This window comes from Acartia tonsa, chromosome 3 (assembly GCF_053477335.1).
Source record: "Acartia tonsa isolate MP-2025a chromosome 3, ASM5347733v1, whole genome shotgun sequence".
Classification (NCBI taxonomy): domain Eukaryota; kingdom Metazoa; phylum Arthropoda; class Copepoda; order Calanoida; family Acartiidae; genus Acartia; species Acartia tonsa.
The window spans coordinates 40,901,959-40,922,291 of record NC_137262.1 but is presented as its reverse complement, the minus strand read 5'-3'; the positions used below and the strand labels follow the sequence as shown (position 1 = coordinate 40,922,291).

The following is a 20,333-nucleotide window of genomic DNA, read 5'->3' as shown; positions in this document are numbered from 1 at the left end:
TCTTTGATCTAATCCCAATTTAAGTTTGTGCTTGTGTATGTTTGTGTGTGTGTGTGCGTGTGTGTGTGTGTGTGTGTGTGTGTGTGTATGTGTGTGCGTGCATGTGAGCACCATGACGCAAACATAAAGGGTTATTTCAACTGAAAAAAATACAAAGATTTGCAATTTTTCATTCCAAAATTTGCAACCCCCGGGTCTTGCAAATGGAGGGTTTGTGAATGCCTATTTCGCTTATCCTTCGCATTAATTGCAAAATCCGTTCTTAGAATGCAATTTTATTTATATGAATGTGTACATCAGGATTTTTAAAGCACATCAAATCTTTAATTTTGCTTTTTGGTATGTTTTTCTTTATTAATTGTAAGTGTGACGTCATTTAAATTCTTGCTATTTGCACTTCTTTAATTAGTCTATTTTCTAATATTTATGTTAAAATCAGAGCCTCTTAAACTGGCTTTTCCAAAATGCTTCGCATTTGGCGTTTATATTCTTTTTTTATATACAATTAGTACGCTAAATATAAATCATTTTAAAAGATAAACAAAAAAATACATAAGTCATTTTCTATGCTCTTAAAGATATTTTAAAGAGCTAACAACAAATAGGAACTGGCAGTTATCTATGAAATCTATCAATGAAATATAACCAATTTTAATATTAATGCGAAGTGTGATTTAAAAAAAAGGTTAGCAAGGTGTTATAAAGCACTATTATATTATCCATCCTTAAACTTGGCAAGTCGAGATTGACGGATAAAGTTGAGCGGGATGTGATGTTTAATGATTATATAATCCATATTGGTACTTAGCGTGGTGTGATTATTGAATAAAGTTTAGCGAGGTGTGATGTTGAATGATTATATAATCCATCTTAATGTTGACAGATCCTTAAGAAATGGTTCAATTGGAGTCAACTGTCGACCTCCTCTGATTTGATATGTCATCCAAAGGGAAAGAGAGAACATTTGCAGTAAATTTGTTCTTTTCCCTCTTTATGATTCAAAGATTCCAAGTATGTATATAAAATACTGTTAACACAATGTCAATAGGTTATCTGGATTTGTTTAAATTGACTTTATTTTTAGGCTAAAGTAAACTAGATGCAATATGATAGTTTTATGCAGGAGAGTGCCCTAGCTTATGTTTTAAGGAGCCTGTCAAAATTATAGGGCGCCCTTCGCTTACCCCCCTGATAAATCTCTGTGCACTAAGATATATAAGTTTTCCGGAATTTTAATGTTAGGGGGAGATTTGAAATCTGCATCAAATTTTAAGGATTTTTTTTTTATAAAATTCGTTTTTTCTATAATTCTTTATCTAAAAGCGGAAATGCATTTTAAGGTGAAAAAGAAAATTATCTTTATCTTATTTTGTTCAAACTTTTATGAAATTAATCGTACAATGCTTTAAAATAGATTTTTGGTGTTTTTGTTAGTTTACTGATTTGGCAAAGAGAACTTTTCATTCACGCCGAAACAACCCTTCACTTTTCTTTATAAACTTTTTTTTGGTTTATTCTTTATAGAAGCACAGCTGTAATGTATCATTAGTCTGTCTGCTTGACCAAGATTTTAAATTACGAGCAAAAAAATTACATTTTTAAGGGTTTAATGACTACAAATTGGATTTAAAAAAAAATCTGTTTCTTCTTCTTTTTACAATTATATTTTGTCTAAATTTTGGCTCAAATTCTGTTAATTTAGTTAAACTAAAGTTTTGTAATACTAAAAAATTCGCTGTTATGGGTTCTCAAAAACTCGGCTAAATCACCAAAATTAATTTTGTAAAAATCTTACGTATAACTATCAAAAATCTCTTATGTTAATAACCCTTCTGAGATTTTAGAACATTTAAAAAAATAAAATTATAGATGAATTTGTACAAAATTAAATTTTGTGATATTGCTTCCAAAGCCGATTCAGCAATACGTTTTTTCCCCACCTCTTGTCCTTTTCTAAAGAGATATTTATTCGAAGGTTATTACTGCCTTTGTCATTCTCATGGACATAATTATCCTAGTTACAAATATTTATTTGTTTCTCGTCTCTGTGTTTTTTACAAGAATAATATGGCTATCTATTAAAAATCTTTCCTTTGACTATTTTGGTGTATTATTATAGCCAATCTTGGTGATTGATTGGTGAAAAATTAAATGCCCATAAATATTCTTACACGCTAAAAGCGGTGCTCCATCACTACCACTAAATTTGTCACATTAACAATTCATCAGAATCGCAAATTATTATTACAGCACAAATTTAGGCTTACCCTCTCGCTTCACTCAGATTATTTAAAACCCCTTTTAATTCATTGCTATTGTATCTTTATGCGATTATGAAAATTTTACTAATATTATAATATTCGGAAGTGATGGCACGACGTTAAAAGCCTTCAATTTACATTTTGAGTGAAATCCATCAATCAAAAAGTATTATTATTATTCTTTAAGACTAAATTTTAAATAAAAAAATCTATAGATATTTTGTATAATTTGTCATGGTTTTAGTTTAATCAAAAAAATCTAGTTTTTCACCTGAAATCTGTAACACTCCAATTACACCAAAATCGAGAGGGGTGTAATCCAGAATCTAGAATAGTTATTTCTTTCATCGTATTATAAACCGCTTTCCGCGAATATAGAATGTACAATTATTATATTAAAACCGTTTTTTAGCCCCGAGGTGCCGAAGGCACGGGCTAAAAAAACTGGTTTTAATCTTATGATTGTACAATTCTATATTCGTAGAAAGCGGTTTATAATACGATGCTAGACATAATTTTTTCGTATTGATGAGAACCGGTTCCTGTCCACCGGATTCGAATAAATACGAGAAAGGTGTTATATCATCGTTATGGGGCCGGTATAATAGGGTATAAACTTTTGGTTGTAAGGGAGACATACTTAAAATTCCAACAAGCTTTCTTCTGTCATATAAGATACTTAGATATAAGTTAAGTAATTTATTCAGACATATTTACGTATTGACAGAAACAAAGATTTTAATCTACCTTTTTCGCGCGTTGGGGTGCGCTACGCTCTCCCTGTACAATTGGTGGTCTGTCTATCCTTTAAAAAATGCAATTCTTAGTATTTTTGACTTGATTCCCAAGTTTTTTTACTCATACAAGTAAGATGTCAAATGACCATTGGCCAATCCTTATTTTTAAAAATATTTAGAAAAACAATGTTGTATATAAAAATGGAGATAAATACAAATTGGGATTTGAATGGTTTTACTTTTTTACATAATTTTAATATTTTTAGTATAGTTATAAGATAAGGTAATGCTCCCTAACATAATGTCTAATTAAATTTGAGCTCTTTTGTTTACATATACCGTAAAATCAGGATGTTAACATTAAGTTTGACAAAAAGTTTACAAGACTCCTAAAGAAAATTACACTAACAGGTTTAAGAAAAATTGTATTTTCATAAACTTTATCCATTAGTTAAAGATCCTATGGACAAAGGTAATAAAATTAAATTTTCTAGTGTTGTATACACAAATATGTATTTATACACAAATGACGTGCCATAATTTCCGCCTAAATATCGCAATGCCAAATTTTGAATTGCTTAAGATTATGTTGTCAAATATGAACACAGTAATAGTGTCTGACTGATTATGACGTAACAAAAATAAATAGCCAATGAGAGACCGTTATTGACCAATGGTAATATTTATAGTGGCCTCTCATTGGCTAATTTTTTTGTTACGTCATAATCAGTCAGACACTATTACTGTGTTCGTCAAATATCTTAATTTTACTGACCAACAAAGTTTGAAAATACTTTCTTTTATTAGTTATATCAAAAGCTTTGGGGATCTAGGTTTATTTATAATTGAGTAATATGTTCCTCATAACTTTTACTAATTTGATATAAATGCTATTATAATAATTTTGTGTTTCATTTTTTTGTAATCCTTTGCTAATCTGATTTCTAATTTTGGCAAATTATTAAACGAGTTCTTATGTGGATGTGATGTTTTAACCCACGAAAATATGTATTTATGTACATAATATGAACACTATACCCATGACAAAATATTTTTAGAAGTGTAGCTAATATATAACTGCAGCATGTTTGTCTAACTGACCTTCAACCATTTATAAGTAAAAACAATGTTACTTTTATATTTAAAGATTAGATTGCTTAAAATTATATTTTGAACATTATAGTACATCTTTGGCTATAATAATAATTTAATTACTTGGATCTTACGTCAGATTTTCATGTTCACTAAAAGTGTGAAACACGCAGCAGGTTAAAATAACAGTTTCTCCATTCCATTTCCTTTACACCTTCCCCATCCCTTCTAATGTTTGAACGAACAGACCAATAAATGAGTTTCACTTTCAATTGAGCAAGCTAAATTGACAACAATTTTTCCCCTGTCATAATATCAACGTATGTTCTACATCCATTCTACTATGCAACTTTTTCTCATCATCTCCTCTATCCCCCTACAGACACAATTGTACTTGTTAAAATTCAACACTAAACAAATATCCATTATTCAATATTTTGACAAATCTTTCATTTTGTGTTGTCCATTTTAATCTATTGATATTTTTATCAAATATTCTAATTTAATATATGAAATTGTTTAATTTTAGTTGTTGTCTTAAAGCAATATCAAAGCTTTAATCGTTTAGAAGAAAATCTTTATATACGGCACATTGTAACGACAAGATGTCAGTTTAGAATAAGTCTTTCAATAACCATATAGACGTGAAAACTGTGTTCAAAATCGTTCTTGTTGGTAGCGTAGCTATTAAAAAATAAGAACACTTGCTTAGTCAGTGTAATGACGTTAATGTGACGGCATATTCCGTGTCTAAAAAGTACAATGCTCTGTATAAATTCACCCTGCGCCTTGCACTTAAAAGAAAAGTACTCAACCACAAAAATGGTTGCTGTGCTATTGTTTCACATTAAAACTTACATGCTTTTAGTTATCCATTACAGCTTATTCTTAATTTTTTCTCTTTTCTAAGTTTGTTGTTTCTGCGCCACTTATGGACACAATGTTCCTTGACCACGAATGACAAGCCGAAGTAAAATATTCATCATTTAAAAAGTGTTTGAAAAAATAATCTTGGATTAACATGTCAACCCCTTGTTTACTAACTGAAAGGATTGCGAGGAATTTTGTTTGGGACAAGGATGGCAACATCATTAAAAGCGAAGCTCAACAAATCACACAATTGAAAATAAACAACGCAGCACTTTAAATTTATTTTAAACATAAAAGAAACTCTCTGGCGGTTACCCTTAAAGTCTTTAGTCGAGCACAGACCCCCCTTGATTTTAAATAAACTAAAACTGAGAAGGGAGATGGAATTATTTGTTCATTAGCTTTTTCACCTTAGGATAGGTAAGGTTAGGTTATATTGGCAATAAAGTAGTTCTGCAGGGTTAGGGCCACCATGTAGAGGTCAGGAATAGACAAAAATCAATGCAAAGTTTGAAATCGATAGAACAACTCTAATGTACGAATTCAGTTATAGGTTGCGGGCATACACAGTTTATAAAAAATTTTCGCTTGTAAAAATTAAAATTATGACCTTCCCTATGTTGCTGCAGTTACAGGTTAATAAGCGTTGGAGCTGGGTGGCTCTAGCAGACTCATCTAAATATATAAACGATAGGTTGATACATACTTTTTCACGTATACATTCATCACTACAAAATTAGGCGTCAATATTATAGGGTTCAACAAAAATTAAATCCATCACTCAGTCTTATAGTCTTTAGTCTGTAGCCCACTCTTCTCACACTCCTCTCTATCTCTATTCACAATCAGCCATACCGTCGGTCAGTTCCTCCCCAAATCAGATCACTCAGTCATTCAATCCTCATTAGCGTCAACAATCTCTGGCAGGTAAGGTGACCGACGCCGCCCACTAAGAGTCTGAGCGCATCTTTCCGCGCACGCCATGAGCCGTTCCTCGATGATAGGAACGGCGGCTTGTGTGCGCCGCAAAGAGCGCAACCCGGACAGGCAGCCTGTCAAGCTACGGGGTTGTCTGACAAAGATAAATGAGCGCAGCTCATTAATCTCGTCATAAATCCCAATCATTTCGAGGTAAACAGCGTCCTCAATTGAAACCTCCCAGAGGTAGAACTCTGCCAACAAGGAAGCGTTTGTTAAACGCTCAGATAAGTTATTCCAGGGACCGGCCGCCGCGGTCAGAACTCTGGTGCGCAGCCACTCGGACACCAAACCTGCCATCTCTTTCTTTAATTCTTCTTTATCTCTAGTCCAGTCCTTGTCGCCAAATCCTCACCTCAGTCAAAACTTTTTCTCCTTAAGTCTTAACGTCTTAGCGTCTTAACGTCTTAACGTCTTATAAATCTTTACAAAAAGAACCTTCACTTGAAGAACAATGCTAGTAAACTGATGTGTTTCTAAAAATGATTTTTAGCCTTCTTAAATTGAATCTAGCAAAAACAATTTCTTAATATCAAACTTAACAAGATTTTAATTTCAAAGCTGCAAAGCCACTCTACAACTAGCTTAGCCGATATTGAATACACGATCAACTTAGGATACCTAAGCCACCTGAAATGCCTGACAAAAATTCAAATAAAATCAGTTTTTCTCTAAAATACTCATAAAATCTTCAAATTTTTATATCTTGTTTAGTTTTATTTTGGTTTTATTTAAGTCTTACTTAACGTACTAGGTACATATGCGCGCCTACCACGCATATGTATTCCTTGTTATTGCAATGTTCAATGTTAAATGTTTAAATGTGGCTAAAATCCATCAAGCCCTCTAGTTTTTACTCAACAAAAAACTCAAATATGTAAATTTATTCTTATTTAATAAACGCCATCAGGGATGTAGGAATATAGTGACGGGTTAGGAAATAAATTACAGGTATCAAAGAAGTGTGGGATTGAAATCCCACAGGATTTTAAATTACTCAGTTCTTATAATCTTTTAATCCGGGAACGTTAGGGCGGTGGGAGTCGCGGTTTATAACGGGAAAAAAAACATGGCTAACTTCCATGGCACCGATAACATAATTGTATTGGTCTTATTTTTGGAAACCCCGTATGGATTCTAGTGGAATGATTGTTAGATGGTATATTCAGCATACCGTAGTATAGTAGTCTTATATATGTTTTATATATGTCAATATGTAACTAAAACAAATTGTTACAACTATTTTCTAAAAGCTATGAAACGATTTGGTAAGCGCCGCGAAGAACTGCGGTTCAACAACCCCGGCCGGGGTTAAGCCATCCACTAGCTTCACAGCTTGCTCAGTGTTCAGTTATATAATAATAATTGTATAGTAAAATGTAAAATGTAGGTGAACGGGGAAGGAGAACTTCACTACAACCCTGAGCTAGGTACATAAATAGTAAATGTACTACAGGATCTTAAAATTGCTAATAAATTACAATTTAATTGATTATTTATTCACTGTAAAATGTAATAATTTATTTATTATCTTACCTGCAATCTCTTTCAGGAAGAAACCTAGTATCTTAATTAACATGCAATCTTTTTCAGGAAGAAACCTATAGTTAAAAATTGTAAACTTTTATTAGTAACTCGCCCTAATTATATGCACCTTAGAGGAAATAAAATCTTATCTTATCTTATCTTATCTAAAATTATGACCTTCCCTATGTAAAATTATGGGCATGGTAAATAGTTATTTTCATATGTCCGCGGATTTTTTTTAGCAAACTTTATGAAATATCCATTTTGAGATTGTCAATTTGCTTATATTTGATTTTTGTGTTATTTTAAGAAAATAATTGATTTAAGAAGATGTCTTGTACATATTATTTGGGTCATATATTACTTTATATAAAGCATAAAAATTATAATTTCTTCAATTAAATATATCAAACCTAATTTTGATTTCCCCCCAAAAAACATTTCCAATGATTTTTTTTCAAGCATTATCCCTTACATTTCAAATTAGCGGTAAGAAATTTGCTCCTAATGACCTATCCCTGTATCCCTGCGTCTCCAAGTGTTGTTCCCTGTATCCCTGTATCCCTGCGTCTCCAAGTGTTGTTCCCGCTGCGTCATCTTTGAACCAAGAAGTAGTTATTTGTTAATCAGAGGTGTCGAGTGTTTATTTGTTTTTCCCGCATTTTATTTGTAAAAATTTAAATTACTATGATATTTTGATCATCAAATATAGAAAGTCTACTTAATCAATCCCTTAATTATACCAATAGGAACAGAGTATAGGAACAATCCGACATTATTATTGGTATAAAAACATTCTTTTTACTTTTAATCTACATAATATTGCACCTGTAAAATTTGTTGAATTGCTTGGATATAATTTCCAAAATGTTTGTCGATCGTGTTATACGACAGTCGAATATGAATTAATATTCCTCCTCTCTTCGGTAACTTTTAATTAAGTATAGTGGTTAAGGTGTAGTATGTCAGAAAAATAGTTTAATACATACTAAGAATTGTAAGTAAAGGAATTGTCTTAAACTATTTCAAGACCTATGTGCAGATTCCCTAAAATTAATACTATATGCATATATATATATACGTATATCTTAAACAACAGACAAAAAACAGACAATTTTACAGTTTTCAAATAAAAAAGTTGACACCGGGTTAGTGTCATCTTTGCAGAAAGAAGTAGTTATCCGCACAATAGATGAATATTATTCTACAAGTAACAATGAACAAAAATGGCCAAAAATGAAAATAACACCTTACAATAAATCCTTTGTCATTCAACCAATGTCCCTTTAACTGTAAAGATATGTTAGCAAAAATAAACATTTTCAGAAAATAAGGTTAGGTTAACCACACATTGCTCTTGCTACAGATGTTTAAATCCTTTCGGAAAAGTTGAAGTACTAGTAAGATCAAGAGGAATTATAAACAATACGATATTTTGTTATTTAATCTACTAGACTTTTGATTTAAGTGATTTAATTCAGAATTCAGTTATCATCACTTGCAATTCACTATTATTCTGTTTTTATAGCTATGTGATAAACATTAAGTACTATAACTAGAAACCTATATACACAATGCTTCGGTATTCTTATATTGAACTGCAGAACATACAAATAACTTAAAAAATGTCTCTAAATATTCATGTGGACCCTTGTAAATTTAAACAAATAATATTTCTTTGTGTTTTAATGACTTATTAATTTTTGTGTATACAAATTTTTATCCGCCAATTAGCCTTTTGACCCACCATTACTCCCTCGTATGCCCCCCCCCCCTCCCCATTTTGAATGGAGAGATTTATGAATGAAAATATTTTTGCAAACCGTAAATTTGCTTCTTTCCCCCGCCGCGCAATAATTTCTTGTCATATAAGCCCTTTTTCTTATTCAGGGATAGGTTGATGATCCCGAAAGCCATTGTAGCCTTTTTTTGTAACCCTTATTTTCATGGGATTTATTTGAAAACTGACCTAAAATTTAAAGAAAAAAAGTAAGTAACAGGATCTCTGTTTGTATGTAAATAGCTGGACCGATCGTTGAACAATTTTATTTTTTCAGTTTGTATGTTTGTATGAAGCGATCATAGCTAAATTTTCAGGGAAGTTTATATTCGTCCAGGAAGGTTTTAGGCTATTTAAGCAGATAAGCTACTTTTTTTTCAATTCAAAGGTATGACTTTTTTTAACCAATACATGAGAAAAAAAACTACCTGGGGATGGTTAAAAATAACGTAGGTAAATCCCAAGCAATACCATACCTTCTAATGCAAACTATCATTCCTATGATAACAGCATCATTTTTTAAAAATTCAGAAGAAATAATACTAAAAAACACAGACAATCATCCTATAACTTATCAATATTGGCATAAAACCTGAATTATTTTCTATTGAAAACATCTTATATGATTTGCACAAAACATTCCTTTGACCAGGAAGTTCGTGCACAATTCATTCCAAGCATAAATTTAGGCAGTTCTAAGAAGGAATTCATAAAGTAATATAACAGTTGAATATTAAAGTAGTTTAGTTAGTATACTGCTGTTATATTAGAAATTTATATCGTGTTAGAACCCTTTTTAACTAGATCCCTGATTCATAACAAGTATATGAATTGTAATAAAAACCATCTTGACTTTTTGTTATGCATAGCATCTCTATAATATTAATTATGAATGGATGCTCTAATTCAATAATAAATAAAATAATAATTTAATGTAGCTGTCTATAGTGCCCTAGAAAAATGGGGATAGATGTTACTGCTTTTGGGCCTACCTATTCTGTTGACGCCAGAAAATACCCTATACCCCATCTCTTTTCTAGGGGGTTTCTTTACCCCTTCCATTTCTCTTTCCCTCTACTATGACGTCAATAGAATAGGTAGGCGTATAGCTGTGACATCAATCCCTATTTTCCTCGGCCACTTTAGAATTATCTTAAAAAATGTTTTTTTCTTCATTTTTTTCCTCTAATTTTATTTTTTTATGTTAATATTCTCCACATTTTGCTATAACACAAAGAAAGCCAAATACGTTAAGATTCACTCCACAAAATTTTAAGCCAATCATGGAAATATTATTCCTTGTTGATAGATACAAATATGTTATAAGTAAGAGGATGATGTTTTTATGATGTCCATGCAAGCTGCATATTAGAATGACTCGAAAAAATTTTGTGTAAAATTTTCCTCTTACTTCTTAGGTCTGACTTAAGTATAATAAATAGCTGTGGGGTGACCTTTTTTTCTCCTATTTATGGATGTTGACAAAACTTTAAAAAAAATGGCATTTAAACATTTTGAGCCAAGCTACTCCATAGCTAGAGGTAAGCTGACCATATCTTGACAAGACACGGTGTATACTACATACATATTATTCTTCTACATTTATTATGTTTGTAGCAATAGTAGCAAAGCTTCCCTACATATCATAATTTTATGTTTGTCAGTCTGTAATACATTTTTCGCGCTTTTAATTACTCATCAGATACACACATCAAAGTGAGTTATAGAGTACTAGCTTTTTTGTCATAATAATCTTCATAAGAAATTTCAAGAAAGTGGAGTGACATTGCGCTGTTTATTACACCAGTCCTCAAATTTTTAAAAATTTCTTTTACTTATTTGTTAGCTAAACAACTTTGGGGGCTTTTATTGCATTTTGATTGGTTGGTCCATAAAATTAAGTGTCCAAACGTTTCCACCACTTATTGTGATGAACAGAAAGGGTAATTTTGTGTCATTGAGGATGTACATCAATTTATCGGCCATTGTCTTATCTCTTTGGATTACTAAGAAATTTCAATCGCCTAGATTTTAAATTAGCAGAGAAAAAGGGGATGCGTTATTGACGGAATGAAAGACATACGGACAAATATTGTTTGATTAAAACTCTTGTTGGAAGATTAAATAGGTATATTGAAATTTTGAAAAAAAATTTGAAAGAACAATTGATATAAAATGAAAATAAATACATATTTAAGATATTAACTTTGCAATTATAAAGTTTGAATTTGTATTTAAATGTAGCTCAAATGTTGTGTGTGTAAATTTAGTTGTTATCTGGTAAAAGACAAAGGAAACAGTTTAAATCTACAAAAATTCAGGAATATAGTAATTAGTAGATTTTAGATCAATTTAAAAATTTTTATGCTTGAATACGTGAGGCCTTAAAGGGCATTTGTTTGAAGAGGAAGGGGGGAGTCGACACAGCCTTTATAATTCTAGCTTTGAAAAAAAAATATCTAGGAGCAATTTCTCTTGGGAGAGGGTGGTACCCTCTCCCAAAAAAGTTATATACCTTCCCTTGACATATGAGAAGCTTTACTGTAAAAGAAAACCATGTCACTAGCGGTATGGACGAGATCCTTTGCTACACACACACACACACACACACACACAGACAGACATCCTGTAACTTTTATAAAAGGACTAATTACTAAATAAAAGGGTGATACTCCTGATAGTTAATTTTGATATTAATTATTAAAACAAACTGATTGGCTAAGAAAGTTTTACAGTATATCCTTATGTAAAAGGGCTAGACATAAATAAACAGAAAAATCTTTTCCTAATAACATTATGGATTGACTGACAAAATTAGTTAGAAAATAAATGATTCTTGATATGGAATTATCAGAAAATTGTTTTGATAGCAGCCAAGAAATAGCTCCTAAAGATATTTCTGACGAACAACTAAACTAAGTGCAATTTACAATATAATAATTTGGGCGAAGATAATTTAATGTTCCTTGTGCTATCCCTGCCTCCCTGCTAAACAGAGCCAGATTTACAAACTTTGTTTTACAACTCAACTTAACTTAACTTCATACTTTTAGAAAATTAGAGGTATAGGTCCTTAACAATTTTGTTTTCTTTTATATGATACAACTAATAACGTAAACTGTCCTTAAGATCTCTTAAACCATAAAATACAATTATACTTACTAGTGATACCATGGTTTTAAGCTAATTCCATGTTGTGATTATCCTCTTTCCTGAAAAAAAAGAACTCAGCTGTTAAGGCCCTATAATTAACAATTAAAATTAAAATTAAACAAACAAAAATAAAATTGAAATAATTTAAAAGTCAAGAAAACATTGTTAAAAAACAGTTGACTATCACATTGTCTATATTATGTTCTTTAAATTCTTGCATTATGTTATTTTGACTGTTTTAAATTATGTATTATCTAACCCTTTTATTTCTGAAAAAGCACATAGAGATGTAAATTAAATATGTATTTGCTTAAATGACAAAATATTTGTTTGTTCTTTGTTTTAGTTTTAATCCCTCTAAAATATTGTCAAAGTTAGAAGCTTTTAATATTAAATTTCTGAAGCTACAAGTTTCTTGTAGTAGAATCTATTTAGTAGTTAAAATTATAGGAAATTGTTAGAATAAAAAACCAAAGACTTGTAAAGTAAGGTTTAATCCTAAAAATATCTTTGAAGATGTGCTAGTGTAGGCAGTGACATCCTTGTTATAAAATGAGGCAATCTATCATATAAGTGTGACCAGAATACGGGGACTTGGGATTAAAAAATCTTGGCGTTTCAAACAAGGTTTCCATATCCCTTTTATGCAACTAAAAAGTTAACTTATTATGAGATAAAACAAAAAAATAAGTTTGGATTACAAAATGTCTATTAACATTTTAAAACCTTGGTTTATACTTTTTTAATAGGCAAGGATATAAAATACATCTTTATTTGCCAATAAGTGTAATTAATTCAAAAGTTGAATGGCACCTAAAAATATTTTTTGTTGTATAAAAGTCACATGATTCTATATTGGTTTGTTATGTTGAAAAATATGTGAGTATCAGGGATCTAAAGGGATAAGAAAATGGCCGATATTTTGATTTAAATCCCAAATTGCAATGATGATACACAAAATTACTCCTACTTTAGATAACAATTAGTGGTTGAAACGTTTGGACACTATACTTAAATAACCCAACACTCAAAGTTCAATAAAACTTTGAGGACTATTGTAATAAACAGCCCATTATCCCCTTCCTCCCAGATGAGTATGAACTCTTGCTCGGATGCTTTGTCACGTGAAACATTTAAATAGGAGTATTAATCATCTTTCTAAATTATTTTTCTAGTCACAATAACCTTTCATTTTAGTTTTATATAAAAAGTAAAATATTTGACACAACCCAATCTTTCCCGATTTTGTATAATTTTTACGGAACACGATTCCAGTGACGTCATATTTTTCTTTCCCAAAAAAGGGAAGGGGGGAAGAAAAAAAGAGATGGGAGAAAAGGGGGTTTTCCCCATCTCTTTTGAAGAGATTTTCCTCCCCCCTTCCCTTTTTCGGAAAAGAAAAATATGACGTCACTGGAATCGTGTTCCGTAAAAATTATACAAAATCGGGAAAGATTGGGTTGTGTCAAAATATTTAAATTTAAGGGGGTTTCTCTCAGATCGTATATGGAACCCAAAAAAACAACTTATATATAACTTATTTTAAGGTTAGGTTAAGTAAGAGATTGAAAGGCCTGGCCGCCCCCTGCTAGAAGCAAGTATTTTTTCTCTCAAAATCTTAGATTAAGGGGGCTTTGTCTGTAGTCTATTTAGGTACGAGGAAAAGTACTAAAATATATTATTTTCCTCTTTCTTTCGTATTTTTAACTTATAAAAGAATTTAAAACCCTTCTAAAATTTTTAATTCATCCGATTGAGAAAAATATGAAGCAGCAAATAGTGCCTAATAAAAAATACACCATACTATATAAATGATCAATGATAGGCCAGCAAATATTTTACCATTGGTCAATATAAATGTATACTGGCCTATCATTGGTCATGACGTCATTTTTTATTAGGCACTATTTTCTGTTTCGAAAAATATGTAAAGGTAACAAAATAAAAATAACACAGAGTTGTTGTAATTTATGGCTAGCCACTAAATAGTGTAATTATATAATCATTATTAACCACTTAGGTTTTTGTCAGGAATATAGGATACTGGACACATAAAAAAAGAAGATATTATCAAGTGCATGTTGTAAAAAGTATTGTAACCTTGAAAGCTGTGTTTTGCCCTGTAAAAATCCTACAATATAAAGTAGTTTTTTTTTGTCAAAAGCCAAAGATCTCGGAAGCTGCTGGTATGAATTGATTAAAGTTTCCAGGCAAGCTGTATAAATTTCTTTGAGTGGGTTTAGATTACTTTCTTGACCTCCTTCGCCATCCCCTAGAGGCTAGGGGAGAAGTAACAAGTTTTGTAAATAGGACAAAACCAGAAATGGCTAATACATATATACTAAACTTATTTTTTCCTTAAAACCTGAAGTTGGCATATAACCAATATTATGTGTGTCTTCGGGGACTAACAATTACATACATTTTGAAATTAATAATTATTATACATACATTGCAATTATGTAAAAAAGCTCGTTATAGAGCCTATAAAGAAAATGACGTCATACAATACAAATGACCAATTATAGGGCCAATGCACAGACTAAATTACTGATAGCAGGCAAGTATACAATTTAATAGACCAATGGTAGGCCTGTATGACTTAAAATTTATAGGCACTATAAAGGTTTCTATGTAAAGTTTAGTTTTTACATTGCACCCCCCCCCCTCACCAACGCAAAAAAAAAGTCCCAATAAGAATTAGGGGGTATCAATATTAACCCATAATATTAAGGGGCTGAGATTTTGGATAGATTTCCAATTTCTATGGCAAAGCTAACACAGCATAAAGACTAGAGACAAAGATCAAATTGTGTCCAAAATGATCCATGTGACGTGATAAAAATGAGGGAGATGAGAGGAGAAGTGGGAAAGAAAACCCCTAAAAAAGAGATGGATAATACCATATTTTTATGACGTCACATGGATGATTTTTGACACAGTTTGGTCTTTGTCAGACTAGAGGGAGGATTATTTTTTCCTTTCATTGTCCTGTCACTGTATTCCTGAATTATTAAGAGCATTCCTCAATGTATTTTATTGAATTAATTAACCAATATTGAAAGTAATTAAATCAGGCTACAGGCTTTAATTACAATATTATTATACTTAAATGATTATGAAATAGTTCTTTTCTATTCTATCCAAATGTTTCAGCCACTTATTGTGATCTGCAAGAAAAGGTAATTTTGTATATCATCATTGGGGATGTACATCAATTTATCAGCCATTGTCTTATCCCTTTAGATCCCTGCTGTGTATGTCTTTGTATTCCAGGGTAGGTTTTAGTATATTTTGCATCTAAGTATTACATAGACTCATATGGTTTGGCTATTAAATTATAATTTTAATTAAAAAATGTTTTTTTTTAGAAGCCAGTAAGTGACAGGTGGCAGGACGTTGACCGCGAGGTTGTGCAGTATCGTGGAGGTGACAAGGCTGGTATTGAGGTGCAGCCTATTAATACAAGATCTAGGATTACCCCGCAGTCTGCCAACAAAAAGGTTAATTTAGATTTTAAACATATTAATCATATACCAATTAACAAATTAGCAGAATGTTTGTCTGTATGTTTGCATGTTGATGTATACGTCCCTAAATATTTATCTTTAACACGAGTGGACCGATGGTAAGGCAGAATTTTATAATTAGAATTCAGGAAAAATTTATTGTATCGACCTTTGTACTATTCTTTATTCACTTTTTCCCCCTTAGTGTCTTTTGAATGACTGGATAAATAGGTTTCAAATTTTCGTTTTGTTATGTTGCAGATATTACATTTTTATTGTCTTTCTCCAAGATTGCTTCAAATAAAGACATAACTTACCAATAATCAATGTTATTTATACTATGTTTCCAAATAATTTAAATTAAAAAAGCAAAATAATTTCCTAGATTAAAAATAATTTTGTTCAGGTTGAACCAAGCCTGCCTGTTTGTTCACCAGAATTTCTGGCACAGTTTGCTCAGGTAAATATACCAATCTAGATCCTTAATTAATAACTGGACTAATAAGATCAATGAAGCAACAATCCTGTCATATTTTTGGTTAGAGCACATTTTGATACGAAAAAAAAGTTGTATATTTATTCTATTTTTCATTTGTCCAAAAGAAGCTGTATCAACTTTTTTTTTATAGCTAGCCGGTCCTTTTAGTAAGTAGTAGATGTAAAATTTTTCATAGAATTCAGATATGCAATCGGTTTTTTTGGAGACCTCTTATTTTTTAAGTAATTTAAGTTTTAAAAAAAAAAATTAAGTCGATTTTAAGGTACTAAAATGCAACAAAAAAAAGAAAGAAAATGGCCATTATGAACAAAAATAGTAAGATCTTTAATTTGACACCTTACTTTTTCAATTCTGTCAGGTAATTATTGAAAAAATCGATTTTTTTAAACCCACGAGAATAAAAACTTTGAACTCAATTTTATCATTTCACAAGTAAAAAAATATGGGTTCATATATATCTTTAGAATCAGAAAAATATTACGAATCCATTGTAAGCAAAATTGAAAAAAAAAGTTTACAATATAGTATACGAGAACGTCCAAGTTTTTTTCTTGAGGGGGGGTGGGGGGGTAAAATAATGGGTCTCAAAGGTTTGAGGGGGGTAAAATAAGTAGTGTCATAGTTTTAAATTTACTTGGAAAGTGGGGCAGCTAGCTCCCGACTTTCTTCTAAGACATTGTTTGCAAACTTATTTAATTTTTGTAACCAGCCTTTTTATTCTCGGAGCTACTCTTTATTTTGCATTTGTCTCCATACGAGTCTAATAAACAAAATATAATTAAGGGATGAGACAATGGACGATAATGATATGTCATTGTCCAACCATCTCTAATTTTGATTAACAATGGTACTAATTCTTTCTCTAGATTAAATAACAGTTGATAAGTTTCGTTACTGTCCGGTCGATCCAACCAATCTAGATTTTTTAAAAATTAGAACTAAATTTGTCTTACTTACAATAAAGGCCGTGCCTGGTTTCTAATTTTAATTAGGGGGGGGGGGGAGAGTTCTGACACATTTGCGTAAACAGTGAGTATCGGCTTTATCTTTGGACTGAGAGGATAGGTTATTAGGGATAAAGTCATTCTTATATGATGAATTTCCCCCAGATTTCAGATTTTTTGGATAGGCCTCCAGGTTCCGGAGCTCCAGGCCTCCAAGTGGTCTCTGTACAGGTAAAAATGAAAAAAAAATTAAAGAGAGATGTCAGCTTATGAGACAAAATATGTAAGTTTTTTCTTCAAATATGTGAATAACAATCAAAAAGAAGCATATTTTGTTTTATAAGTTAATCTCTAACTCTTCAAAAATAAATCTTATTTTTAATTTTTACCTGTACAGAGACCACCTAAAGGCCTGGAGCTCCGGAACCTGGAGGCCTATCCAAAAAATCTTAAATCTGGGGGAAATTCATCATATAAGAATGATTTTATCCCTAATAACCTATCCTCTCAGTTTAAAGATAAAGCCTATACTCACTGTTTACGCAAATGTGTCAGAACTCCCCCCCCCCCTTAATCGATATTTTAAAGATTAGCAGCTATTACACCACTCCTTAAGTGTAAATTTTGTGTGTCGCTACGCTTCTTATGGATATAAAATTAATCTTGTTATTAGTATTTATAGATCTTTAACTATACTTTTCCTCATATCTTAATAATAATCATAATAATGATGTTTACGTACCTAAGTAACTTAGGTTTTGCAGATATTAGAAGCAACCGTAAGGCAGACTGACAGACAGACCAAAACACCTGACTCGTAGAGAAATATTTTTCTTATAAACTATCATTTAAAAACGTTTTGATATTTTGTCTTCAATTAAAATTAAATAGACAATATGTTTTTTACATTTTTTTGGGGTTCAAATTTTCTATTTATTTTAAAACTTTTAATTTTTTGTCCTATTTCATTGTCTAACTGTAAATATTAAGCAAGTGATCTCACCCATCCCTCTTAATAACGACGCAATTCTTATATTTTTGTGTTTGTGTCAAGAGTTTGTGTGTTAGACAATATGATTGTTTGTTAATGGATGAGAGTTGGTGTGTCTGTTTTATATGTTTGTACGTAGAAACCTTCTGTTGTGTAGAATTCATGGCCAAGGCTATATATAATATACTAGAGTTGGCTCGATATAATTATCTCCCTATTGGCTAGTTTTCTATATGCATATCTATTTCTCAATAAATCTATTTTCCATTTTCCTCACCCGGCATTACTATCTAAAAGAAAGTAAATATTTAATAATTTAAATGATTTTTAAAAGATTTTTTTAAATTATATTTTTTTCTTTACATTACCATCACCAAAGGGTTAATGATGATGATTACAATTTTAGTTTAATATTTGAACACACAAAATGTCGCCACAATCGAATTCTTTTAAAACATAGTTTTCTTAAATTTATCATATTATAAATTTAAATTTTCTTTTTTATGATTAGAAATTAAATACATCAATATAAGGTAAATAGCAACATGAAATGAAAAAAATGAATTTATTTTTAATAAAGTAAAATAATGGGTCTTATCGTTCTGGGCAATGAGAGTTTATTATGGATTATTGGAGCACTATGAGTTTTAATCATATATTCCTTGGAAAACTTGAGCTCGTTTATAGACATTTATTTCCTATATAGATCTGACATGGATCTTGAAGCAATTAAGCAGGCCGTTTTGTACATGTTAAAAATTGGAAGATTTCATTAAATAAAAGTAATCGCAAATATACTTAGTAAATAAACTACAATAAAAGGAATTATATGAAAATATCATATTATATTGTACAGGCAACGTCTTAACTCTTTAATTGAGTATAAAAATGGGAAGGGGGTATAGAGGGGGTAAAGAGGGGGTAAAAAAGGGAAGACGATAGTGTTGCCAGAACAAAAAATACAATTGGCCATTTTTAAATTTTTAAATTTTTTTACTTTTTTTCAATTTTGCTTACAATGGATTCGTAATATTTTTCTGATTCTAAAGGTATATATGAACCCATGTTTTTTATGTCTGTTTGAGAAAATATTTAGGTCTAAAGTTTTTATTAAACCGAGGTTAAAAAAATAGATTTTTTCAATAATTACTCAACAGAATTTTAAAAGTAAGGTGTCAAATTAAAGATCTTACTATTTTTGTTCTTACTGGCCATTTTCTTCTTTTATTTTGTTGCGTTTTAGTACCTTAAAACCGACTTAATTATTTTTTTAAAAAACTTAAATTACTTAAAAAATAAGAGGTCTACAAAAAAACCGATTGCATATCTGAATTCTATGAAAAATTTTACATCTACTACTTACTAAAAGAACCGGCTAGCTATAAAAAAAAAGTTGATACACCTTCTTTAAAAAAAATTCATTTTTTTGTGGGGGTAATCACCACTTTACCCCCCCCCCCTCATAGACCTCCATGCACCCACCCCTCCTTTAAATAACCTTACAGGCCTCTAGGGGCACTAGCGGCCCATTTGTTATGCAAAGCCCTTATCTTCCTACTAATTATATCTTTTATAGGAAGCTTTAGATCAGCATAACAAGTACAGGGCTATCCATGGTGTGAAGCCATTAGTTCTGGACACAAAACTGAGTCAACATGCCCAGAAATATGCCCAGCATCTGGCAAAAACTTCAACTTTTGAACACAGGTATAGAACAGCTAATTCATATAATTTGGGTATCTGCCTTTAAAATCTAAAACAAAACATAAAATTCTATTAGATGTTCTAATAAAATCCACTCTTTTATTTAAACTTTCTTTCATAGATATATACTTTTTTTTGTTATACTGGGGGATATTGGCTCATGTTTTTTTTATGCCACTTTTTATATTCTGTTTTGCTACTAAAAACCCAAATGAAAAAAAGGGAAAGAATAGATATCGTTCATTGTCTTTTCCCTGTATAATTGGTGAATGTAATACCTTAATATTA

The 20,333-nt window shown here is 31.0% G+C and overlaps 2 protein-coding genes across 3 annotated transcripts in view; both read left to right on the top strand.

Moving 5' to 3' along the window:
- The window catches only part of LOC145314183 (glycine receptor subunit alpha-4-like), a 252,330-nt gene that overhangs the window by 128,464 nt on the left and 103,533 nt on the right, over positions 1-20,333 (top strand). The gene's annotated exons all lie outside the window — the stretch shown is intronic.
- The window catches only part of LOC145314160 (uncharacterized), a 45,792-nt gene that overhangs the window by 22,255 nt on the left and 3,204 nt on the right, over positions 1-20,333 (top strand). The window contains exons 5-7 of the mRNA XM_080153970.1: positions 15,770-15,901; positions 16,314-16,367; positions 19,918-20,048. Of these exons, the coding sequence (XP_080010096.1) occupies positions 15,770-15,901; positions 16,314-16,367; positions 19,918-20,048 (317 nt within the window). The remainder of the gene's footprint in view (positions 1-15,769; positions 15,902-16,313; positions 16,368-19,917; positions 20,049-20,333) is intronic.